The following is a 26707-nucleotide window of genomic DNA, read 5'->3' as shown; positions in this document are numbered from 1 at the left end:
GTAAGACTGACAGAGATAAAAGAGAAGACACAAATCACCAATATCAAGAGTGAAATGGGTTATCACTATAGACCCTACAGACATCAAAAAGATAAAGGAATATTATGAACAATTTACACATGTAGATTTGATAACTGATTAATTAGACCAATTCCTCAAGAAGTACAAACTAACACGACTCATCCATTATGGAACAGATCATTTAGGTAGTCCTGTAACTACTAAAGATACTGAATTCATAGTTTATAAACTTACCTCACCAGAAAATCTCCAAGCCTAGACAGTTTCACTGGAGATGCCTACCAAATGTTTAAAAAAAGAAATAACAGTACTTCTACACAAACTCTTTCAGAAGACAAAATACCTCCAACTTTATTTTATAAAGTCAATATTATAAAAATACAAAAACCAGAATTAAGGCTTCACGAGAAAACTACAAACCAATAGGCCTCATCAGTGTACAGTCAAAAATCATCCTGAACAAAACATTAGTAAATAGAATTCAGCATTATATTAAAAGAAAGTCATAAACCATGACCGAGTCAGGTTTAGCCTACAGACACATGGTTGTTTTAATATTTGAACAGTTACTGTAATCCACTGTATTAACAGGTTTAAGAAACATCACATGATCATCTCAATACAGAACATTGTTTGACAAAATTCAACGCGCATGATGAAAAGTCTCAGGAAACTAGTAATAGAGAATTTCCTCAACTTGATGAAGAACATCTACAAAAATCTACACCTAACATCCTACTGGATGGTGAAGGAAAACACTTTCCCCATAAGATCAGGAACAAGTCAAGGGCGTCCATTCTCATCATTACTATTCAACACAGTATTGGACATCCTAGCCAACACGGTAAGGCAAGAGAAGGAAATAAAGGAACAAAAATTGGAAAGGAAAAAATAAAGCTGTCTTTATCTGCAGAGGACATGTTTGTACAGATAATCTCAAGGAATTTACAAAAACAAAACAAAAAAAACTCCTAGGAGTAATAAATTAATTTAGCAAAGTTATAAGATACAAGACGAACACACAAAAATCAATTGTGTGGCTATGTACTAACACTATAAAAACTGAAACTAAAAATACAATGTCACCTACAATTGCTCAAAAAAACGGGATACTTAGGTATAAATCTAATAAAGCACGTATAGGACCTATAAGCTGAAACCCACAAAGGTTAAGGGAAGATCATGAAGAATATATAAAGAGAGAGAAGAAAAGAGCCATATTCATCAACTGAACAGTAAAGATGGCCAATTCTCTCTAAATTAATATACAGTTTTCACACAATTCCTAATAAAATCCCAGGAAGATTTTTCTAGAGATGGAGGCAAGGTTATCTAAAATGTATACGGAAAGGCAAAGAAACTAGAGTAGTTAATTCTGAAAAAAAAAAAAAAGGGGGGGGGGAGGACTCATTCTACCCCCATTTGAAGACTTACTCCATAACTAGCATAATCAAGAACATGTGGTATTAGTGGACAGATCAATGGAATGAATAGAGAACCCAAAGCCAAGTGGAACCAAAAAATGCACCAGTTGGAAGTATAGCCAACTTATTTTTTTAACAAAAGAGCAAAAGCAATTTGATGGAGGGAGGACAGTCATTCCAACAAGTGGTGTTGAAGCAACTAGATACTCACAGGCCAAAACTAAACCTCAACCTATGTCTCATACTTTATTCAAAAATTAACGTGGGATGAATCATAGATTTAAATATGAAACATAAAACTATAGAGATTTTAGAAGATCATGCAGAAGAAAATCTTTGAAATCTACAAACAAAAAAACCAGACCCACACTAAAAGACGTTCAACATCGCAAGCAATAAAATGGGAGTATCACCGCACATCTGAACAGCTAAAACAAAAAATGGTAACATCGCCAAGCTCTGACACATACACAGAGAAACTGGATCTCTCATATGTTGCTGGTAGAAATGTAAGACGGTACGGTCACGCTGGAAAATGTTTGGCAGGTTTCTTACAAAATTAAACACATGCTTACCACACAACCCAGAATGCCCGAGGATTTTACTGCGGAGAAATACAGACGTAGGTCCATACAAAAACCTGTACACGGTTGCTCACAGTAGTTTTATTGGTTAGCAGCTAAAAACTGGAAACAACCAAACTGTCTGGTTGAGGACAACAGATGATGGATAAAGTGTGGTATGGCCATAACACAGACTATTTACTCAGCCAAAAACATAAAAGAAAAAAGAAAAAAAGAAAGCAGCAATTATTAGGCATCAGTATTTCAAGAGCATTATGCTGAGATGCTGAGTGAAAAAAAAGCCAATCTCATATGGGTCATATGTTGCATGACTCTGTTAATCTAACATTCTCAAAACATCAAAATGATAGAAATGATGGAGATGGGTGGGTGGTTGCCCGGGGTCAGGGATGGCAGGGGTGACCAGTAACGGGGTAGTGTGAAAGATCTTTGCGGCGACACAATGATTTCGCATCCCAACTGCTGGACGGGCTACATGTCTCCACACTTGTGATAAAATGACACAGAACCACACACACACACACGTTGTACCAACACCAATTTCCTGGCTTTGGTGTCGTTCTCTGAAAGATACAGTCAAGGCAAAACCAGGTACAGAGTGCACAGGGCTCCTCTGTACGGTCTTTTCAACTGCCTGTGATTTCTATAATTATTTCCAAATAAAGAGTCAAAAAAAAAAAAAAAACACCTGTTTTCGAAGGTCCACTAAAAGAGGAAAAGGATAAAAATCTGATTTTGAAGCTCAGTAGCGTTTGATCATCTACCCACCCATATGGGTTGCACTATCTGCCCTCAACATCTCGCTTATCCTTCTCTAAAATTTACACGTGATAAAGCGCAGGCTTTTTTCATGTGTGTTCAAGAGTAGTTCTGGAAGGTGACCCGTTAGGAAACCAACTCAAGTGCTACTACTCCAAAGAGGGGAGCTTCAGAGCGCATCTGCTCTGCTCCTACGCTAGCGAGCTCCGTCATTAATGCCTCGAAGCAACAGCTACGGGAGCCCGTTCCCTAAGACCACGGCTCTAATCCTTAAGGCCTCACGGTGGCTCCTCAGGGACGGAAAGGCAATCCGGAGGCCCCGTGGCACAGGCTTCCCACAAGAGGGCAGCAGCTAATCGGTGTTTAAAACCTGGATTTCCAGCAAGGAAACCTGTAACCAGCAAACGACAAACTACTCCACACGTTTAAGTAGATCATGAACCAGTCTCATTAACACAAGTGAAATGTTTGATCTTTCGTGAAAATGAAGGTTCCCTCACGACCCTGCCACACCTCCAGACAAAAACCCAAATGTCACATAATCTAGACAGATTACGTAATACGTCTTTGATCGAAGTTTTGTTTCAAATACCTGTGCCGCTCGCCACACGTGTTAACTACCAACATCTTCAAACGATTCGTGTAGAGCAGGGTTTCACACACTACAGCCCGTGGGACAAATCTAGCCAACTGCCTGTTTTTTCTGGTTTTATTATTTATAAGCTTACAGTGGTCTTTATATTTTTAAATGGTTAATTTTTTTTTAGGATTTTTATTTATTTATTCATGACAGACACGGAGAGAGAGAGAGAGGCAGAGACACAGGCAGAGGGAGAAGCAGGCTCCATGCAGGGAGCCTGACGTGGGACTTGATCCCGGGTCTCCGGGACCACGCCCTGGGCTGAAGGCAGGTGCTAAACCACTGAGCCCCCGGGGCTGCCCAAATGGTTACATTTTAAATGGTTCTAGAAGTACTTATACACTCTCCTTTACCTCTTGACCCTCAGAGTCAAAGATACTGTAATAAATGAATAAATCCCTCAAAATAGTTTGCCATATATTCCTATACCAAACATTAAGATTATAATAAAAGGTGAAGTATCACCCTAATAGCAAGTGCATATAAACGGAAAGCAAGCGCACACATGCGTACAAGAAAAGGCATGTGTTGAACATAGGTAAATTCTAGTGGGTGCTCTAATGCAAAATAAAAAGAAGCCACAGTTCCACACTGTGTGACACTTGATGTGTATACCCAGGATTTTTTTTTCTCCCCCCCCCCCTGGATTTTCTATCCCAAACTAATGAGAGGTTTGAAATCCACATTAGTCTGGCACAATATACCTCGAGGCATCTGACCTGTCCTTAAAACCATAACCACCACCCTAATCTTAACCATCATCTTTTGTCCGTATTGGGGTTTCTCAAACTCCATCTACGACGACATTATGGGCCCGCTAACTCCCGTGGAAGGGCTGCCCTCCGCGGGGGGACGCGCAGGAGCATCCTAGCTCTTCTAAGTTGTGCCATGACAGCTGGGACACTACATGCCGGTGGCCCTCGGTCAGTGTGCCCGGGGAGCAAGGTCCCACCCGCTGACAAGCACTGATGTGGGCCGGCAGTTGCCAAAACGAGGGTGCATGTACTCAGAGCATGTGTGGGAAAATACTGAAATTTCTACTCACATATTTCTAGTATCCACTCCTACATTTAGTGAATGCACATGAAACAACCCGTTGGGACCGTGGAGAGGGGCAGCGTCGAGGAGCCTTGGCAGCAACTGGTGGCGGCCTTCCAACGCTTCTATCCCGCTCCTCTCATCATTTTAAACATCCGATGATTTTTTTCGACATAAATGAAATCACAACATGCCCGAATCTGAAACCCTTCGGTGACTTCCTCGCTCAGAAAACGATCTCGCCCCTCTGCGCTCAGGGCCCGTCAGCTCGTCCTGGCCTGGCCCTTAGCCCCATCTCATGTCACCACCCCCGGCGCCTTCATCACACCTGCTGCCTGCACAGCTCCTGCGTCTGATTTTCCGGGGCAGAGCACATGAAAGGCAACCGACTAAAGGTGCGGCTTGCGACCTCCACACACCAACCGCACGTCCACGTGATAGTCAGCTCGGGGTAGGAGGCTGCAACCTCAAAAATTGTCCTTGGGGGGATCCCTGGGTGGCTCAGCGGTTTAGCATCGCCTCCGGCCCAGGGCGTGGTCCTGGGGTCCCGCGATCGAGTCCCATGTTGGGCTCCCTGCATGGAGCCTGCTTCTCCCTCTGCCTGTGTCTCTGCCTCTCTCTCTCTCTCTCTCTCTCTGTGTGTCTCCCATGAATAAATAAATAAAATCTTTAAAAAAAACTGTCCTTGGCAGAGCATCTCGGGATAGAAAACCACTCGGCTTCGTGGCAAACGGTTCCGCAGCACAGCAGGGGGAGGCTCCTGCTGGATCACTGCACAGGTCACCAAGCAGCGTGGAGACACCGAGAACGAGCTGCCTGCAGGGTAAAGCATTCATTACCTAGGGCGCTGCTGTCGATGGGACTTCGTGCAACGGCGGGCACACCCGCGGTGCTCGGCTGGGCGGGCACAGCCACGGGCAGCTACTGGGCACGGGAAACGCGCTGGTGTGACCGAAGAACGGAACTTTCAGTTTCAGTTAACTTACATGAATTAACGTCTCTCCTATTATTTAAGAATCAGAATTAAATCACCGCACGGGTCCACGGCTACCAGGTGGGATATCACACACCAGGAGGATTCGCGAAGCTGGATAAGTGCTGTGCTCTTCGGTCACTCTAATGTGAAATTTCAGAATTGTAAGGCTCTTTAAATGCATGGGAGAAGATAACTGAGTAATGAAAACTGAGATCGCTCTTTTTTAATAAAACATGCCCAATACATTTTCAAAAGATCCATTAAAACTCAGGGTCAATTTGCTATAATTTAATAGCACACCATATACTTCCAAACTGATAAAATACTTACACATTGTCTTCCAGACAGATTTTGGGTCCCACCACATTGGCTGCTCCACTTGCCATTTTAAAAGCAAAATGCTTCTCAGGGCAAGCTTTTGAGATTCCACATTTATATCTGGGAGGTTTTGTAGCTTTGGGGAGAAATTTTTAAAAAATATTAGTAGACTCTATAATCAGTTTCATACCTTAAACCAGAAAGAGCATTATGTAAAAACACACACACATATATATATATATATATATCTCTCAAAATACATGCCTTTTTCCCCCCTGAGGGTTTCATAGAACCTCAAAATAAAACACAGAACCTCCTAGGAAACAAGCTAATAATTGACATAAATGGATCAAGTAGTTGATTTTGATGAGGCTATATATATATATATATATATATATATATATATATATTATATTATATTTTATTTTTTAGTTTTTTAGTAAACAATGTTACATTAGATCCAGGCGTGTAATGCAGTGATTCAACGACTCTCCGTGTTATTACACTATGCTCACCACAAGTGTCACCATGTAACACTATTAAAACACAACCGATTATTTTTTTTTAACACAACTGATTATATTCTTTATGTGATAGCTTTTATTCCTATTACTTGTTAATTTTTAAACTGGGAGCTTACTTCTCCTACCCCCTCTTCCCCATTTGGCCCATCCCTCAACCATCTACCTTCTAATTATTTTTAAGTTTATTTTTAAAATTCAGGATGGAGGAGGGGCGCCAGGGTGGCAGCGACAGACTCGTGGTTTCAGTTCAAGTCCTGATCTCAGGGCTGTGAGATCGAGCCCTGTGTAGGGCTCTGTACTCAGCCCGGAGCCCACTTAAGATTCTCTCTCCTTCTCCTTCTGGCCCTCCTGCTCATGCTCGCTCTCACTCTCTCTCTTTCTCTAAAATAAGTACATACATCTTTTTTAAAAAAATTCAGGATGGCAGAGGTTTTGAATTGCTACTTTACATTTCTAGTCCATATGCACACAGCACATGGTTAACTCTAGAATGAGTAAAAAGCCTAACACATCACTGAATATCTGCTCACATTCTAGTTTTCACAGGGAATTCTTCTTTTACACGTGTTCTGTACTTAAACTACTGAAGCCAAAACAAAATATCCATTATGAATACTGTTATATACCAAGAATATTGACCTGTCCAGTCAAAGAGCATCCTTTTACCTTAAAAAGTTCTAAATCAATTTTGCTCATGTTGAAATCTCTCCATTGTTTGAATGTAAGTGCTCATATGCCTAAGATAAAACAGAATAAACCATCTGCAAAATATTGAGATGAAATACTTACAACGGGCAGCTGTGTCCAATGCTGACCTTGCTAGGAAAAACAAGAAAAGGTCATCTTTGTTAGAAGGAATAAAGCTACTGGCAAGTATCTACTTTTTAAAACATATTTGAAACTTAAACATTAAATATATTTGGAACTAATAGGCCTATAAATACTATACAATAAAAAAACCCAGAATATGGCTCTAGAGAAAAAGTACAAAATAACTTTAGGCTACAAAACTCACTATAAACAATTACATAATTATGGAAGGTAGCATTTTATTACCGGTAGAACATTTTATTCTTTACATTTTATATATATTTCTAGTTTTTATTTTTTTATTATTATCTAGTTTTTTTTATTTCATTAATAAATCTCAATCAGAAAGATACTCTACAAATTTAATTTCTTTTTATACTTATTTTTCAATGTTTCCAGCCTTCTTAAGACATAGTTGATATATAACATTGTGTAAGTTTAGGTGTATAACATGTTGACTTGATACAACTATTAAATTGCAAAATGATAACCAGTATAGTATTAGCTACCACTGCCACCCCACCACATAGTTATCATTTCTTTTTTGTGGTGAGAACATTTGAGATCTACTCTCTAATCAACATTCAAGTATACGATACAGTATTATCAGCTATAATCACCATGTTACATTAGATCCCCAGACTTGTTAATCTTATAACTGGGAATCTAGACCCTATGAGCGAAGTCTTCCCCGTACCTACCTCCTCAACCCCTGGTATCTACCATTTTACTGTTTCTCTGAGTTTGTCCTTTTTAGATTTCACATACAACCGATTTCATGCACTATTTCAAATTTTAAATCACTTTAAATATATATTCGGTGACTATTATGATGTTTCAAAGTTGATGCTGCTATACGGCGTTGTGTACACACACATATAAAGTCTTGGAGATTATAAATAAACGTATCTTGGTGGTTAGGCTAGGAGGTTGTGGGGGGGATACAAGAGGGATGACAGTGGTGAGGAGTTTAATTTCTCTAAAACAGAAATGTATTGAGTGTAATAAAAAACCATAAGGTCAATTACAAAGACTTTTATAATTTATCAGTTCACGGAAGCCAGAATCTTATGATCGAATCTTAACTTCAATGCAGATCTCAACCTGGCCATCTACACGGAGAGCTTTATAAAAGCACTAACATCTGACCCCAGCCTAGGGGATTACAGTTCAGATCATTGACAGTGTTGTGGGTAGCCATTTCCTGATTTGGCTAATAAGTTTGCCAGCTGTTGGACTATAAATAGTCACCGGGTTTTTAGTTCTGTTCTATTTTAGATAATTGAGAATTTCCTGTAAGTCCAGAACTCAAACTGGAGAACAGAAAGTTAAAGTTGAAAAACAATATGTAAATGTTTAAAAAGAGGAAAATGACCAAGTAAGTGAAGTCTCATGAACTCTATAAAATACTCAGAATATTATGCAATATTGTCATAAAGGTAATGGAATAACATGGAGAAAGTCTACTGCATGAAATATAAGCAAAAAAAAAAAACAAGCTTTATCTAGAAGTACGAAAAATATTCATGGATAACAACAAAAACCTGACGGAAACAAAAGAATGACTACTTAGTAAATCAGAGTGCTGGGACTACTGGGCTCATTCTTTTAATTTCCTTAATCATGTTATAAAAGGGAAACATCAATTCTAGAGATCATCTGGTCCAATGCTCTCACTTTTGTAAATGAGAAAATGAAAGCCCAGGGAGTGATTAGCAGCATACACACCAGACCTTCTCAACACCACTTTGCCCTGAACAAACACAGACCATCAGACGCAGCTGTTATGTACAGAAAAACATTGTTCAAATCAGGAATTTGGTAACAAGGTATGGAGAAGACAGTGGGATCAGAACGGAGGTGATATAATACAGCTCATTCACACATGCTGGGTACACTATCAAGTAATCTTACATGTATTACTGATTTAATCATCATCCCTGTTTCAAAGAGCAACTGGGAACTGAGAGGTTTACTGATTTGATTTGTTCCAAGTCACAATTAATCACTGGCAGAGCTAGTTTTCAAGGTCATATCTAGCGCCCAAACTCATATTGCCTTGCAAAACGGGAAATGTCTGTGGTCTTCTGATCACATGTATAAACACTGCTCAAGAGCACGAAGCCAGAATAGGGAGCTTTTAGAATAACCCCTCTGAGGGTTCAAGACTCAAAACAGGGAGTCCACAAGGCAAGGATGCTGCTAAAGCAATCCAGGTTAAAAAAACAAAAGGAGGTAGCAGCCGGAGAAAAGGGTGTGGGTCTGAAACAAGTAGGCCAGTTCAGAACATCTAAGGAAGCGACACTGATGGGACCGGGAATGGACCAGATGCAGGGTCAATGGAAAGGGAGGAGTCAGGTTTACCTCTTGGAATCAAGTTTACCTTTGGCTTTAGAAGCCTTCATTTATTCATTCACATGAACCAATGAACAAAAACACCGTGCCTGTACTCAGATGCTCATAATCTAGTGAGGAGATAGGGGCCGGGGATGGGTGATGAGTTCTATACGCTGGACCTGTGAATTTTAGATACTTGGAGAAGATCCAAGCGGGAAGATCTAAAAGCCAGCTCTAAGTGAGATCTGGGGTGAAGACATAAACGGGACAGTTCACAAAAGATGAGGCCACCAGAGAGAGGTTTCGTCAGGGGGCCGATGAGGGACTCTTAGAGACATCAATAATCAGCTAATGGTCAGAGAGGAGTGTGGCTGAGCAAAGGGAGGTAGAGGCAAAGCCAGGTAGGAGCCTATAGCATGGTCAAACTAGTTTGCTTGTAAAACTTAAGAGACTTAAAAAAAAATGGTAAATGCTATTCAATTCAAAAAATGTTACTGGGATAGGATTTGGGAAAACCAGTTTCTGAATCATCAGGCTTTTAAATACATAACGTCACCTCCATTTACTTTGTATAAGAATAAGGAGAGAAGACACTAAAGCTTTAAAAACAAACAAACAAGGGAGACTGGGTGGCTCAGTCAGCTCAGTATCCAACTCTTTGGTTTCAGCTCAAGGTATGCATGACCCCAGGTCGTGAGATGGAGCCCCACGTAGGACTCCACACTTAGCTCAGAGTCCACTTGAGATTCTCTCTGTCCCTCTGCGCCTCCCCCGCCTCAATGCTCTCTCTCAATAAATAATCTTTAAGCATCATCATCATCAACAACAAACAAGAAAACTCTTGGAAAGACTTTTCTTTCCAGACGAGATGAATACTCCTTTTTATTTAATGTTTATTAAAACCAAAAGCCCTCTACTAAGCCCTCAATTCTGAGAGGATTTTAACACCTGGAAGCCAAATAGGTAAATTTTCACAAATAAAACAGGATTTTCCCACACATAAAGTGTGGGCACAGCATATCAGCAAAAATCCCTCCTTCCCTGCAACTTGTCTTCCTCCAACTAGCTTCTTTAATTCTTAATTTATTTCTATATGCATACAACTTTTCACTTTAAGGAGCAATAATAAACATTTTTGATTCAGTTGGTATTTTTTTTAATTTTTAAACTTTTTATTCTAAGAAAATTAACCGCCAGGCATCATTTTATTTTTACTGTGGAAAAATTATCATGAATTACTCAAGATTTAATTGCATCAAGATAAATTGTGCTTTGGTATGATTTAGATATAACCTATCTTTGCTGAATCTTTTATATTTACTGAGTTCAATTTTCAAATCACCAGTTGTTTTTATGGCTTATATAATCACTGAACAATTTTTTAAAAATCATTTAAAGTGACTGGAAAACAAAGGTCTCTAGTATCTATGAAATAAGTAACATCAGATAGAGTTAAAACATTCACCTTCCTCAAGGAAAAGGTTAATGCCTTAATCATTATTATCTATTTTTACACTGAGTTAAGAAAATGAATTCACTTGGAATTTTTTTTTCAGACTTGGGTTTCATCAATGAACGCCGTTAAACAAGCCAAGCGACAGAAATCAGAGCTGTTTCATACTCTAGTTTGTAATAACGTCAAGTAATCTATGTATATTCTATTTCAATGGTATAAATCCGAAAGGCTAAAAATAAATCCACTCAACAGAACAGTAAGTACTTACTGCAGCCAAATATGCAAAAATAATTCAGATTGTGTTTTAGTACGTTCACCAGTTGCTAAGTATCCACGCTGAAAACTAATACTGTGTTAAAATGCAATCATAACTAAAACTCACAGATTATATCCACATTGATATCCTGGTTGTGATAGTTTTGTAAGATGTAGGTGGTTTTTTGCAAGATGTTACCCCTACGAGGAACTGTGTAAAGGGTACACGGGACCTTTCCATATTACTTCTCACAGAAGCATGTGCATCTACAATCATCTCAAAAAGTTGTGTTGAGAAACTTGTTTTTAAAAAAAATCACAATGTATTTTAGCAATTTCATCTAACTGTGGGCAAAATTTTTCATTCTTCTATTCTAGAAATAAGTTCATTTTGTTTTCCTACAACAGTAGTATATAATCGGTCTAAAATCTAAATGTATAGAATCTAAAAGTAAGCTAATATATCAACAAGTAGGGAAAAAGGAAAAATTCACCACCAACAGAACTATATAGTTCACCTAATATACTAATTATAGAAGTAATTCTAATGTAGAGTTAAACTTACCACCCTTTGGTAAATTGAATTAGAGGTGAATAAATAAATAAATAAATAAATAAAGTTAGAGGCTAAGCAGATGGCAAACACAACTATATCCATCTTTGCTCAATTATTCTGAAATGAGAATTAAAATATAACAAACAAATTTTCACCAATGCAATAAACTGGAATCCACTAAGGCTTTGTAGGTACAGAGTATGACTTCAGTTACGACAACAAAATACGCCATCAGCCCTACGAACGTGTAAATCAATAACTAAAAACAACAGAGCTTTGCAGATTCCCAACACTGGGATAAGTCAACACGAAAATTAAGAGACAATAACCCTAAAGTAGCTCAGCGTTTGTTCATGGTTGACTACCAGTGGCTTTTCAACTAGCACAGCTTTAAATGAACCCCACTAATCCTAATCCTCAGCCACCGGCATTCATTTTCCGTCCGGTCAGCACGTACTGTCCACGCGGACAGCCCGGCCCCAGAGCCCCGTGAGGCACCGAGGTGTGGCCGCCCCTCGGATTCGTTCTCCAGTAAGGGGAATGAATAAAAGACCTTACAGGACGGAAGGCAGGACGGCCAGTGCCCGACTGACACACAGGTACCATGGGGGAAGCACCACGCTCTAAGAGGAAAGGGGAGGTTCAAACAGTTTCTGGCACGAAGGGGCACTTATGCACTTCTGAAAAGTGAGGCGCATTAACGGAGGAGGGGGGCTGAGGAGACGCGCCCCGGAGGAGCCAGCACGAGCAGAGGCGGGCGGTGTGTCTGCAGACGCTGTGTGGACGGCCCGGCGAGCGGAGGGGCAGGGAACAGGTGTGGGGCAGGGGGCAGGGGGCAGAGGCCGGTCGGCCTGGAGGGCGCCCCGACGCAGGGCCGTGATCTACTGGGCCGCCGTCAGAGGCACCAAAAGCCCAGGAGGGTTAAGAGCGCTGCTCAGCCACGGGGGAGGAGAACCCGACCCGGACATCCCTGAGCCGTTCACACGCGGCCGGCCTGGGACGAAGGCCCAAACCGGGACAAGCGCGGGCTGCGGCTTCACCCAGGCCCCTTCTCTCCGCAAACACCGGGCCTCTTCCCAAAGTCGTTATTTTACGTGTACCAAGGGTCCCATCGTCTCCCTTCTACCAAGGACCCTGCTTTTCCTGTTGGTTCAGTCTCGTCCCATGGACTCGTAATTCCCCAAATCTTTGCTCAGAGGCTACAGACAAGTGAGTCTCTATATCCTTCAAAAAAGAAAAAAATACTCCACTTGCTTCTGCCTCAAGCTACTATCCCGTAATCGTCCCTCACCATCAACCTTTCGTAGCTGACCTGCTCATACACATTGCTCCCCCAGGACAGTGAGCGCGTCCTCAACGCCTTCACCGCTTTCCTGTTCCATTATCCCACTGGCAACCGGCTGTACTCTCAAAGGACACCAAGCTGGCCCCGTCGTAGTACCAGAAGTAGGTAGAAGTCAAACGTCCCTTACTTTGTAAGGTCTACACTAGGCTGGATCCTGGATACTTTTTTTTTTCTTTATGGGGAAGGGCAGAGGGAGAGAAAGAAATATAAGCAGACTCTGGCCCCAGTACGGAGCCCAACAGGGGGCTCGATCTCACAACCCTGAGATCATGACCTGAGCCAAAATCAAGAGTCAAACGCTGACCACCCAGGATACTTGGTTTGTTTGATTGATTGATTGATTGATTGATTATTTTTTTTGATACTTGGTTTTAAAATGGATGCTGAAGAGACGCCTGGGGGGGGTCTCAGGGGTTGAGCATCTGCCTTTGGCTCAGGGCGTGGCCCCGGGGTCCTGGGATCGAGTCCCCCATCAGACTCCCCACGGGGAACCTGCTTCTCCCTCTGCCTGGGTCTCTGCCTCTCTCATGAATAAATAAAATCTTAAAAAAAAAAAATGTAAGAAAAGAAAAATGGATGCTGAAAACCAGATGGTTCAGGAGGAAAGCGGCCAGGACGTTGAGTGGAATGGTTGAAAGGGGGGAATTCCATAACTGGAGAAGATGAAAACTTATAAAAAGGATGGCCTGAAAGAATCTGACTGCAGTTTATTTGAGAAATCATTGGCGTGAAAGAGAACTCGACCAGATAGAAGATCAGTGGGTTGATACTACTCGGGAGTATAAAAGAATTCAGTGCAATAGAAAGGCTAGTTATTAAGGCAGTTCCTGCAAGAAGAATCACCTGAAAACGTCTAGACAGAAATTGATGATTACACATCAGAATTGTCTAAACCTCGATACTCAGTATGTGGGGAGTAGAAACGTGTGCATCACCTGGGAGTTTGTTAGAAACGCGGACTCTCAGGCTCCCTCCCAGACCCTGGATCCCAATCTGCACACCCAGATTCCAGGGGGATTCCTCTGAGGACCGCCGGTGTAACCCAGTCTTGAAACTACATGTGAGAAGAAGTGAATGAGGTCTTGGGATCCCTTCCAAATACTAATTCGTGGAAAGCAAAACTCGCTGCTCCGGAGATCTCAAGGTTGTTCCGTCCGACTTCTGTCTCATGCGTCAAAATACTGTGTCTAGGTTTCATGCTCTCACTTTTCACGCGTCATTTTTTAATACCTTAATGCTTCATTCAGCCAAAGCTTATTCAAACATTTCAGAAGTTAACTTATTAACTCAAGAATTTTGTTAAAAGGCCGAGTTAAGGAAGTTACAATGGTATGTTTATAATACGGCATTAAATAAATCGGTAAGGAGAAAAATGGTGAAGAAGGAAATAACGGTAAGAAAGGAAGATGGATTTTTGTGGCTGGTATTTAAAATGCATTATTATGACTCCACTTGCTAACCGGGGCTAGATTTGGTTCCGAGTTTTCTAGCTGCCAACTCAAATAGTGTGTGATAGCTTCCAGAATGTTCCTTCAGGATGCCACGATGAATGTCCCAGGCATCAATGAAATGGACCCCATTAAATCTATTCAGAAGGTTGAACAGAAGAGTCATGCTTTATACTGTATTGATTTTAAGCCTTCCTGCTGTATATTTTAGGATATTCTAATGGATCGCACTTTTGACATAATTACATTTTCCTTTCTAGGCAGACTAAACAGCAGAGTGACTCAGGGCTGATAACTGGTAAAAATGTATTGACAATCAATCAAAGGTAAGATTTAAGAAAGGGGGAAAAAAATGGAACTTACCAAATAGATTTCCTAAACTTGCATCCATTTTTATTTCAAATACTTGAGAAATAACATAAAATGTCAGTAGAAATACTGCCACAGCTACCACCAACTTTGCAGCACCTAGATGAAGGGCAGAAGTAATTCGGCATGAGTGTGAGACCACAGAACTTTTATGAATGCATTTTCATGAAAAATTGAAGTTTATAAAAAAAAATCTCTCAAAACTAATATATTTTATCTATTGGATCTTAATTTTACTTGAATTGCAATAAAAACTGTATCAACAATCCATCAAAATAAGGGATTTTCCTGATTGAAGACGTATCAGACCGGTTAGCAACCCAAACACGGGACTGCTTGATGCATCTGCCTCATTTTCTCATGAAAAAAAACAAAATGAAAACAACAACAACAACAAACCTGCAATCAAGGGCTGGCGGGCTACACAAAAGTACCATGGCTAGTGGGACACCATCACGAGGATGCTGGGTAGCCCATTCCTAATCCTTTCCCGGTATAAAGGGTAATACCACCCGGGGCTACCAACACGCTGGACCTCATGGAGACACTAAGGCAACCACCATGACGCTCACTAAGGAGGTGTGAGCGTCCCCAGTGAGATTTTAACAGGTCTACTGTCCTTCCACCGACCAACCTCTCAGACAGAGCACGCAAGCGCTCCCGGCGTGGCGAACAGCAGAGCATTCACCCTCATACTTGATGCCACTTTAAGACGGGCCCCTGGAGTCTAGAGGACTTAATTAGGCACCAGCACGTACACCCCACAATGCAGTCACATAATAGCTCCATCAAGACACACTTGTAGACTTTCACACCTTTCCGTCTCCAACCATTCCTGAGCGCCTTCCAAAGCCAGTGCTGCCAACTACTAGCTAACTAACGGCTTAACAGGAATCAAGGACTTGTCTTTTTTTTTCTCCGTAGCTAGGCAAATCTAGGAAAGGGAAAAAAGTGCAAGACACAAAAAGAAATGGAAAATGGTAAGGAAAAGACATCCTTCTCTTTCCTCTAGGATCTCAGAGCATCTCATTACGTTATTCAGGAACAATACCAGTATTGGCCCGTACCGTCTCCATTCCCCGCTCTTACCAAAAGCTGAATGTACATTGATCTAAAACAGGTAGATGGGATCAGCAGGCAAGACTCTAACCTTAGGGAAGCAGAAGCCCAGAGGTCAGGCAACTGCCCAAGATTACAAATAACTGAGCAGGAGAAGGCCCAGAAACCAGGGATCCTGACAGGCCCCCGTGCTTCCTACGGTACCCCGTTCTAACACCAATCACCACGTTCTCCTCAAACGCTACCAAATCTCCACCAGTAGGTAAGGAGGAGTGAAAAAGAACTACGTTCATTCTAATTTCCTAAACCTAAAGACCCAGGACCACATCCTTTACGGAGAAGGACTAGAATGAACTGCTGATGCTTGGGAAGGGCCAGTGCTGCTTGGGAAGGGCCGGGGATGCTGAAAAGTGCTCTATAAACACAGAAATGAGAGAGCAGTGAGCAAGCCTCGCGACTAACCTAATTGATCTCCCCACATCCTGTTTCTGACATCTCCCCTCCAAAAATTACTTATTTGCAAAAGCAACTACAAGTTGCCTACGTGTTTAGTGCGTAAGAGAGCAAAATTCCAACAGGCTTTGACCTTTGCCCCCAAGGATCTAGCAGAGTGCCTGGACACGGTCACGCTCTCAACAAGTGTTGGCTAAACAGATGGATGGTTAAGAGGTGACACATTCCTTCTTGATCACTTAAGACCGAGGACTTGAAGACTGTGTATCACAAACATCTTGATGACTCATCTTCTAGTAATCATGGGCACGCACAACCAGAGCTAACCTTTCCCTGCCCCTTACAGCAGATACACAAAACCTTTACAGCTTCAGGTTAGAATACTAAAATGAGTAAAATATCAAGGTTACAATGCAGGAACGTTCCAGACTAGATGCAATACCAAGTTAGACCTGAGGCCACACTAAACAAGCTATGCACATTACACCCCCACATGTCCACACAGACACCTGTGTACACGGTACACACACACACCGTTCACTGAGTGCCTGCTATAGAGCTAAATATTTTACAAGCATAATCACATTTGCACAGCTTTCCAAGGTGTTATTTTTTTTTTCAAGGTGTTATTTTCATTTTACAGACCAGAAATCAAAGCTGAACATTTTTACATCACTTGCCTAACATCGCTCGCCACTAGTCAGTGGCAGAAATAAGTCTTCAACCGAAAGCTTCCCTGACACTGGACCAAGGAGGAACTTGGGGGAAATAAAAGCTCTAGGGCAGAGGACACTTAGAGATGAGAGACGTGAACTAGTGACAGACTAAACAGATGGCCTCAGAGAGACGCAGGCAGGTGCAGACTAGTGCAGCCTCCATCACGGTAGAGTTCTAGGGCTTCCATTATGGATGGGTCTCCCCCAGAGCCGGTCACCACCCGACTCTGGACAGGACACGGGGGCGGGGGGCGGGTCTCCCCCAGAGCCAGTCACCACCCGACTCTGGATAGGACATGGGGGGGGGTCTCCCCCAGAGCCGGTCACCACCCGACTCTGGACTCTGACCGTACCACACTGCAGTCCCCATTCTTAACTTTCCGTGAGATTCTCTCTTCCTTCTAGCCATGGGGCTGCACTAATCTGAATGCGACCCTATTTTTCACAACCAAAAAGCATACACTTTAGACACTGTTGCCTTGCTGTAAGAATAAAGGCTGTAAGAGTATTTCAAAGCAACCAGATTTTCTTAAATTGGAAGGGATTAATCACATGGAAGGCAATAAATTAACAGCTAATCTTCCTTCTTTGCTCATCAAAGCCAATCCCTTTAAGACCTACACTAGGAACAGTGCCAAAAACACAGTTAAGTACTCAATGAATAATTACTTATCAATTAACCTTGGAATTAATCGTCCGAATCAGAGAAATGAGCTAAATGAAAATTTAATTTCAAGTCGAATGAATGGAGAATTATGTGAGGAAGAAACTTGATTATTTCAATCACTATGTTCAATTAATGTATTTTTAGAATCATGCGGAAACATGTGATTACCAATAGGCAGTCCTACCATATTCAAAGAGCATTTGGGAAAAAAAAAAAAAAAAAAGACATCGTAATATGTTTTTTACACCACAAACAAGCTCTAAGTTTCTGGGAATATTTTCCTTCAATAATTAAATAGCTGCTCCATAAAGGATAATTTCGTCAGTTCACAACCAAAGGGTCCAGATTTTTCACATTTCCACAAGGGCAGCTGTGGACAACCCTGGTGTCTCTGCTGCATGAGCAAGATGCTTCATCACCTGTACCCGATTCTACAGAAGGATGATGACTGAGGCACAGACTTGTCTGTTCGCCCACCTTGACTCTAGGCCCTTCTAAGAGATGCCCCGTAGGAAAACACGTTGTGCGCTGGTGAGAAGATGATAATTACAAGAACGACTACCTCGATTTTGAGGAATTACAAGGTATCTTCTATAATCTTTCGGGAAAACATGCTGATTTTTGGGATAAAGGCAGCAAGATATTCTTCTATAATCTTCCGGGAAAACACACTGATTTTTGGGATAAAGGCAGCAAGAGGTCATCCATCTCTCCCGTTACTTACACACCTTTTTTTAATGTTTAAAGATAGTTACCTTAATGCTATGAACATCGCTGTGCTTTGCAATTTCCTCCATATGCTGCCAAAGGAACAGATGTTCTTACACGTAACCTCACCTACGCAGACCAAACTCAAACAAGCCAATAGTCCCTTAAGCAAACCCACATTTTACTGATCCGTCACATACACTAGTTTCCATTTAAGTACACAGACAGGAAAGAGAGAAGCTCTTAAACTTTACAGCCTATTTTTCTCAAAAAGCTAGAATTTAGCCAAAAGAGAAGTCTCCCTAGGCGATCAAAACGGTTCTTTACACGGGCATTTGATGTGTATTAGGTAAATAAGCTTAATGTAGAAGGGCAAAACATTACAGGAACTTTAAAAACTCTAGTAATAAATAATCCCAACAAAAGTTTGTTCAATCTGTGATTTGCCAACTATACAAAAGAGCAGACAAAGCAGTGATTTAGCTTGTTATATACATCAGCTCTGTTCTTAATATAGAAAGAGATTATTTGGCCTCCCCTTTAGCCACTTAAATAACCAACTTACACAAAAAGTAAAATTATTTCTACTGAATTAAATATCTTACCTGCTACCCTCATGTTTCGTGTTTCAGTCTCTGTCACTTTTCATTAAATAATCTCCTAAAATCAAAAGAAAAGGCAAACATTAGGTCTAGAACGAGCATTCCTGCCTAGACGGAGTTTGACTTGGAGTATACATGATAGACTAAAGCAACAAATGTCATGACATCTCTAAGAATTCTACTAATATGGACACTGAATGAAGAAATTCTTATCACTGGGACATAAGGCTCTTGAGAGGAGGGTCTGTGTTCGATCCTGTTGTGTCTCTAGCTCCCTAACTTCGGTGAGCAGAGGCACGAAATTCCGCCATCAAGGGTGTGAATGGAAGATCCCGCCCCTCGTTATTCTCGGTGACTCTGCATTTATTGGCACCTTTGGGTACTGAGTTCCAGACTTCCGGTGTGCCGGGGAGGTCCAGAGAGGGGAGGCTGCTTGTCCAGTCGTGAATCAGATGATTTGCAGAAACGGGGCTAGGATGCAGGTGCTGGCTGCTACTCGAGGGCTCACGCCAGGCTGCGATGCTACTTCGTTTTTAGTAGGATCTAATTCAGGTGTCGCTATGACAAGCCCTTAGAGCAAAGACTTATTTTGATACCAGCATCCTCTTCCTCTTCATGTTTTATTTTTTTTTTTTAAGATTTTATTTATTGGGATCCCTGGGTGCTGCAGCGGTTTGGCGCCTGCCTTTGGCCAAGGGCGCGATCCTGGAGACCCGGGATCGAATCCCACGTGGGGCTCCCGGTGTGTGGAGCCTGCTTCTCCCTCTGCCTGTGTCTCTGCCTCTCTCTCTCTCCTCTCTCTCTGTGTGACTATCATAAATAAAAATTAAAAAAAAAAGATTTTATTTATTTATTCATGAGAGACAGAGAGAGAGAGAGAGAGGCAGAGACACAGGCAGAGGGAGAAGCAGGCTCCATGCAGGGAGCCCGACGTGGGACTCGATCCCAGGACCCTGGTCATGCCCTGGGCTGAAGGCGGCACTAAACCGCTGAGCCATCCGGGCTGCCCCATGTTTTCAATTTGTTCGTAAAAGAATATATTCAAAAGTATGGAATTGCAATTTTAAATATTACAGTAATTATCATTACGGGCAGTATGTATTATCAAATATACATCAAATAAAGAAACTGATCTTGAGGGGCTGGGGTGGCTCAGTCGGTTAAGCATCTGCCTCTGGCTCAGGTCATGAACCTGATGTGGGATGTGGGATGGAGCCCCGCATTGGGCTCGCTGCTCGGCGGGGGGGGAGGGGGTCTGCTTCTCCCTCTGCCTCCCTTGGTTATGCTCTCTCTCATAAATAAATAAAATCTGAAAGAAAGAAAAAGAAAGAAAGAAAAAGAAAGAAGAAAGAAAGAAAGAAAGAAAGAAAGAAAGAAAGAAAGAAGATCTTAAAAGGAAGAAAGAAAGAAAAAGAAAAAAAGAAAAGAAAGAAAAAAAGAAAGAAAGAAAGAAAACTATTCCCTGATATTATTCTAAGAACAAGAACAAATAGATGCAAGAAAAACGATTTCACAGATGTGTGTTTCCCCCCTAGGAAATAACTCTAGCTAGGTGAAATATTAAAACGAAAGTGAAAAAGCAAGTAAATGAGCTGCAGAGGAAATTCATGCACAAGTCTAGCGAGACAGCTGTCCCGGTCCACTCAATCTGTGGTGCAGGAGAGGAATTCGAAAGAAAATTTTGATTAACGAATCACATGGATAACTGATGCATTAGTTTCCCGGTCCTGACGTTCCAGTGTTGACGTCTGATCTGGTAATTCCCAGAATGTTTTAAATAAAAACAGCCGCACACCCCTGAAGGACAGACAGGGAGCGAGACGTGCCGGTGTCTCATTCAGCGGCCACGCCACGGGCCGGGGGGGGCGGTGAGCATCCGAGCACCGGAGCTGAGGCGGCCCCTTCCTGCTGCCCAACTCTCCCCGAAGGAAACATCAACATTTAGGCTAACAGTGATCTGAGCATTACCGATGCCTTCTCCTCTGTTATCTGAGCACCTCGCACGTAAGACGAACATCCGGTGTTACCATCTACTTACGCCACTTACCCACAGGCCACCAAAATACTAAAAGGAAACAACGGATGATACTAAGGGCTCCACAGGCCATCCCGTAAAAGCAGGGGGAAAAAATCCTTAGCTCTTCAAACGACATCCCTGACTCGTTGGTTAAATCCTCTTTGGACTTCCTGCAAAATGGAACACGATGCTCACTCCCCCCCCCACACACACACACGCCCTCCTCCCCGTTAATATTCCAAAATAACCTCACTTTTCTCTGAACGTGGCCTGGAAAGTCCCGTCGGAGGTGGGGTTAGCAGCGGGGCAGACGCCTGCGGGCCCATCACTGCTTCCACCACCTGTGGAGGAGGCGCCCCTGGTCCACCTCGCGCACCTGCCACCTGGCTGCACCCTCCCCCACCCCCGGCTTCCAGACAGGTACCCCGAGGACCACGGCACAGCCGCCGGTGATGTCTCCAGGCCTTCGGGTTTCCCGTTAGGTCTCCGGGAGAACATTTCATAAAATCTCTAAATTAAAATCTCATCAAATCTCAGCCATAACGTATGTTTAATTAGTTTGCTTACGACAAACTAATGACGCAAGAGCATCGATCAGCATAAGGAGAAAGCACTGGATGTACCTGAGCGCAAATCAAGGAACGTGTTTACAACGTGCGTTATAACTGCAAGGCGCTCCTAACTTGTCTTCTTAGGATGACGTTTAAAAAAAAGAAAAAATAAATAAAAATAAAAATAAAAAAAATAAAAAACAGGGAAAATCATTACATATACTCGCCTCAGGGAGAAAAAAAAGCAAAAAAAGCAGAAATTTAGTGGAATGCACCTGGCATAAGCCTCAGGCTGAGCCTCCAATGGTCAGGCGGGGGTGAAACGGCTTCACAGAAAATTCACGACGGTAAAAGTGTTAAAAAAAAAAAAAAGGTACAAATTCACCGCTCTCAATCCGGGAGCAACAGGCGAATTTATAGTTTTCCTTACACATTCGTTAAAAAGGTAGAGATACAGAAATTAGGGCTATTTAGCAAAACTAGATTACTGGTGGTAGGAAGAGGAATTGAGGATCCACTAAAAAGGAACAAAATCAGAAAAGCCTCTGCTAGCACATTTGCTCCCCAAAAGGGTGGGAGAAGTCAGAGCCAGTTCCACCGTCCTAAATGAGCACGGAGACGCAGGGGGGCTGGGAACGCGAGATGCGCACACCCCAGAGCCTGCGGCAGGGAGAGCCCCGCGCTGCCCGGCAGTGAACCCCAGGGCGTGGTGCCGGCCGAAGAGGGGAGCCCCAGCTAGGGGCAGGGGCTGTAGGATCGCGGGCTGGCACGGCCAGTGCCTCGGATACCCTGCAAGTCAGACACTTCCTTTAACCCAACTACCTCCTTTGGTCTCAGGCGGTGAAGCTTCATTCAAAGCAGAGCCGAGTCCGGAAGCCTCGACGTGGGATCAACCACCATCAGGACAAGATGGAGACACAGGCCGATGGGGACTTCCACGGTGTCCTCGAGAAGGCGACTCGAGCTGGGACAGGCGAGTGACAGGAGCACTGTCCTACACCAACAGATGAGCCGGGACAACGACTTCCCGGGCGGGGGGGGGGCCGCCAGCAGGAAGAAAGCAGGCAGGAGAGGGCCGCAGCGCGACGGCGCGGCCGACGGGGGGCAGGTGTCCAGCGCGAGGAGCGGAGGCGCCAGGCTCACGCTGCGAACCTCCCTGTCACCTCGGTGGCTCCCGACGTGCTCGCAGGAGCGGCCACGGGCCAGGGTCCACGCCGGCCCATGCAGGGCTCGCAGGCTGCTCGGGGCTCTGCTCGCCTGTGCTGCCCACGCCCACTCCAGGCCCCGAAGGCCGCGGGACGAGGCACCCAGGTCACAGCCCCCTGGAAACCACAGGACATGACCAGGCTGCGGGGACACCCACGCGCGGCCAACACCTCACACTCCGTAAACCAGACGAAACGCCTGGGTCACTCTCCTCAGCTGCGAAGGGGCATCGCTGGTTCAGTGCAGCTGCAGCTCGGGGGGGCCAACGGCAAGGTCACGCCAACCGCGGCTGCCAGACGGGTCCCTGCGGGCCCTGCATGAGGAGGCAGGTGGACGCCAGACAGGTCCCCGCGGGCCCTTCGCAAGGACAGCAGGTGGATGTGAGACAGGTCCCCACGGTTCCTGCACAAGGAGGCAGGTGGACCAAGACGGGTCCCTGCGGGCCCTCCGCAAGGACAGCAGGTGGATGTGAGACGAGTCCCCATGGGCCCTGCACGAGGAGGCAGGTGGACATGAGACGGGTCCCCACGGACCCTACACGAGGACAGCCAGTGGCCGCGAGCCCGGAGAGGCCTGTGACGGCTGCGTCGGGTCTGCGCCGCTCTGTGCGGCTCCACAAGGCTGTTGCCGAGGAGCCCGAGCACCGCCGATTCCCATCGCCCGCCCGCGGCCTCGCCCCGGAGCATCCGCTCGCCGCCCCAGAACCTGGCCTGAACCCCCAGCCGCGGCTCCCCTGGCCCCAGGCCTCTGATCGGAGGAGCCGCCCCTGGTGCGGCCACGGCCCGGGCCTCTCGGCCTCCCCGACCCCGCGGGCCGGCTCGTGGGGACACCCCGCGCATCTCAAGCTCATCCCCTCGCAGCCGCGGTCTCTGGAGCCCCCGGGCCAGGACGTGAGGCTTTCGGACTTAGAGCCGTGACCAGGGAAATGAGCTAAAGCTGAAAACAGGAGGCCACGGACACCTGAGAGTCATGGGGTGACTTGTTCCCGAGTCGTTTACAAACAGACGTGAGGCGCTGCCAACCATCTGCAGGGGCGCCGGGGGTCTCAGTGTCTGAGCAGCTGCCTCGGGCCCAGGCCGTGACCCTGGGGTCCTGGGATCGAGTCCTGCATCGGGCTCCCCGCAGGCAGCCTGCTTCTCCCTCTGCCTGGGTCTCTGCCTCTTTCTCCGTGTCTCATGGATAAATAAAAATCTTTAAAATAAATAAAAATAAAAACAATTTGCAAAAGATACCTACACTTATGTGAAGAAAACAGAGCAAACGTCAGCAAATTTTCTCTGTAAAAGGGCCAGATGGTAAATATCCTTGGTTTCGTGGCCCATACACAGAGTCCCCATAGCAACCACTCTGCTCTGCAGTCGTAGCTGGAAACTTGCCGTAGACAGGACGTAAACAGACGGGCCCAGTTGTGTTGTGATAAAACTTTATGAACACTGAAACCTGAATTTCATAAAAGTTTTCATGTAACCAAACATTACTTTTGATTTTTTTTTTTTCCCAATCACTTAAAAACACAAAAACCTGTCTTGGCTCCTGGGCCACCCTGACCCATGGGTCATAAGAGAGAAATCAAAAATAAAATTTAAACTACAGACGCCCGGGTGGCTCAGGGGTTGAGCATCTGCCTTTGGATCGTGAGGTCGTGACCCCAGGTCCCGGGATGGAGTCCCACGTCGGGCTCCCTGCATGGAGCCTGCTTCTCCCTCTACCTGTGTCTCTGCCTCTCTCTCTGTGTCTCTCATGAATAAATAAATAAAAATCTAAATAAAAAATCTTAACTAAAAAAAAAAGACTTAAAGTAGACCAGTCTCCAATACTCCAACACTTCTTGCAGGGTTACTTGCAGGACACACGTTCTGCAAGGCTGCTATTGTCCTCGGGGAAGTACGACTACAGATGTAGGACAGTCGAGCAGCCCTGAATTCCACGTGCAGTACGTGTCCGTCACACGTTTCCATACTCAGCTGCTCTCCGTGGGATGAGGCATAGACTCCACAATGAACAACACAATGGGTCCTCTTCAAAAGGAAGGAAAAACCTTCCCTTCCCATAGATGAGGCGGTCCATCTACGGCAAAGACAGATCTAATCTAGACTTTGGAATGTTTTCCAAAGCAATCCCAGCAGGTAGACAGACATGAATAAATATTAATATTATTACAATCCACTTCATTAATTGTAAATTATGTTGGTGAAGAGACACGCTTCTGTTTTCCTTACATGGGTATTTAAAAGTGATTCTTTTTGTGATAGCTCAAGGGAGGGTTATCTGGTGTTTGATCATTTTTATTTATTTTTAAAGATTTTATTTATTTATTCATAAGAGATACACAGAGAGAGAGAGAGGCAGAGACACAGGCAGAGGGAGAAGCAGGCTCCATGCAGGGAGCCCAACGTGGGACTCAATCCCGGGACCCGGAGTCACGCCCTGGGCTGAAGGCAGGTGCTGAACCCCTGAGCCATCCAGGCGTCCCACAATATTACAAATTGAAGCTTTCAAAGATCTTTACTTTAAAAAAGAAACAAAAAACAAACCAAAAAAACCATACAGTAGCTGCCAACTGCTATCGGGTACCCCGTCTCACCCAGATGCTACTGCACGCTCACCCCTGCCGGGCTGGATACGTTTTTGAAATAACAAAATGAAGAGAGGTGAGAGAGGGCTGCATTCATTTGAAAGAATCAGAACATTTAAAAACAAATTATGATACCTGAGCGGCTCACTGTGTCATAAATATTATGCACCTAATAGAATTTGGCGTTATTAACACTAAATGCTTAATAGAAAAAAAATCAATTGCTAACTTCGGAGAGCATCGGAGTACGCACGGGCCACTCTGATGGTCAATCATAGAACATGCATCTGTTTAAAAAAATCTAACGCTTGAACAAACACACGTTACACATCTTTAAAAACTGGGTATATAACCTGGTAATAATTAAATGAAAAAAAAATCTGTTTTTTCTTTTATAGAAAAAAGAGCGCATACAAGCAGAGGGAGAGGGAGAATTTGAAGCAGGCTCCAAGCTCGGCGCGGAGACCGACGCGGGGCTCGATCCCATGACCCTGAGATCATGACCTGAGCCAAGGTCACGAGTCAGACGCTCGGCCACCTGAGCCACCCAGGTGCCCCTAAAGGGGAAAACTTAAGTGACCACCTAACAGAAGAGTATCCCGGGTCTCTAAGGGACTGGACTAACCTTCCTTAGACTAGAAGAAAAAAGGAGCAAAGAAACGAGGTCTTGCTTGCTTTGGGGAGCGGGATCTGCGTGGAGTGTGCATCGCCAAGGCCCACAAGTGCTTCAGGTGGTCGCGGGAAGGACACGGGCGGGCGGGACCACCCGACCCGCAAGGCGGCTTCCAAGGGGAGGCTGGGCAGCAACGGCCGACACTGAAATCTGAGTCTCAGAGCCAGGACGACGGTCGGAGGATAGAATCTTAGTTCGCAGGGACCCGGAGCCCCGCCTGCCGGCACGTCCTCCCCAAACTACCCTGGACAGAGGCCCGCGCCCTGTCGGTGGCCAAGGAACAAAGAGAATGGGAAGCACCGGATGGAGGAGCCAGAGGCTGCTTCTGACTCCGCGCGGGACCCGAACCTGCCGCTCGCCCCTAAGCACCTGCACCCTGCTCCCGTTTGGCTCTCCAGGCAGGGGCCGGGGCAGCAGCGACACCCCGGGAAACTCCTCCGTGGCCTCCACCTGCCAGGATGTGACAAAGTCTGGGACACGGAGCTGCCAGTCACGTGCCTGCCCCTCCTGCACCGGCTCTGCCCCCACAGACGCCACGCAGGGAGCTGCAACCCCACCCTGCCAGGAGCCAGGATACCTCGCATTTCTGGGGGAAGCCCCATCCCCCTGGTGACCAGCTT

General features: G+C 44.4%; 1 protein-coding gene across 2 annotated transcripts in view; it reads right to left on the bottom strand.

Moving 5' to 3' along the window:
- FAM3C (FAM3 metabolism regulating signaling molecule C) overlaps window positions 1-26707 on the bottom strand; it is a 52641-nt gene that overhangs the window by 20214 nt on the left and 5720 nt on the right. The window contains exons 1-5 of one of the 2 annotated variants that reach the window (XM_072783302.1): window positions 19439-19592; window positions 19069-19123; window positions 14855-14959; window positions 7074-7103; window positions 5773-5896 (exon numbers count right to left, since the gene is read on the bottom strand). In XM_072783302.1, coding sequence (XP_072639403.1) covers window positions 5773-5896; window positions 7074-7103; window positions 14855-14959; window positions 19069-19081 — 272 coding nt within the window. In that variant the 5' untranslated portion in view covers window positions 19082-19123; window positions 19439-19592. Of the gene's footprint in view, window positions 1-5772; window positions 5897-7073; window positions 7104-14854; window positions 14960-19068; window positions 19124-19438; window positions 19593-26707 lie in introns of those variants that run through there. The other variant, XM_072783301.1, reaches the window with a different exon arrangement.

Source organism: Canis lupus, chromosome 18, assembly GCF_048164855.1.
Source record: "Canis lupus baileyi chromosome 18, mCanLup2.hap1, whole genome shotgun sequence".
NCBI classification, from domain to species: domain Eukaryota; kingdom Metazoa; phylum Chordata; class Mammalia; order Carnivora; family Canidae; genus Canis; species Canis lupus.
The sequence above is the reverse complement of the archived record's forward strand: the minus strand, read 5'-3'. Positions and strand labels throughout refer to the sequence as shown.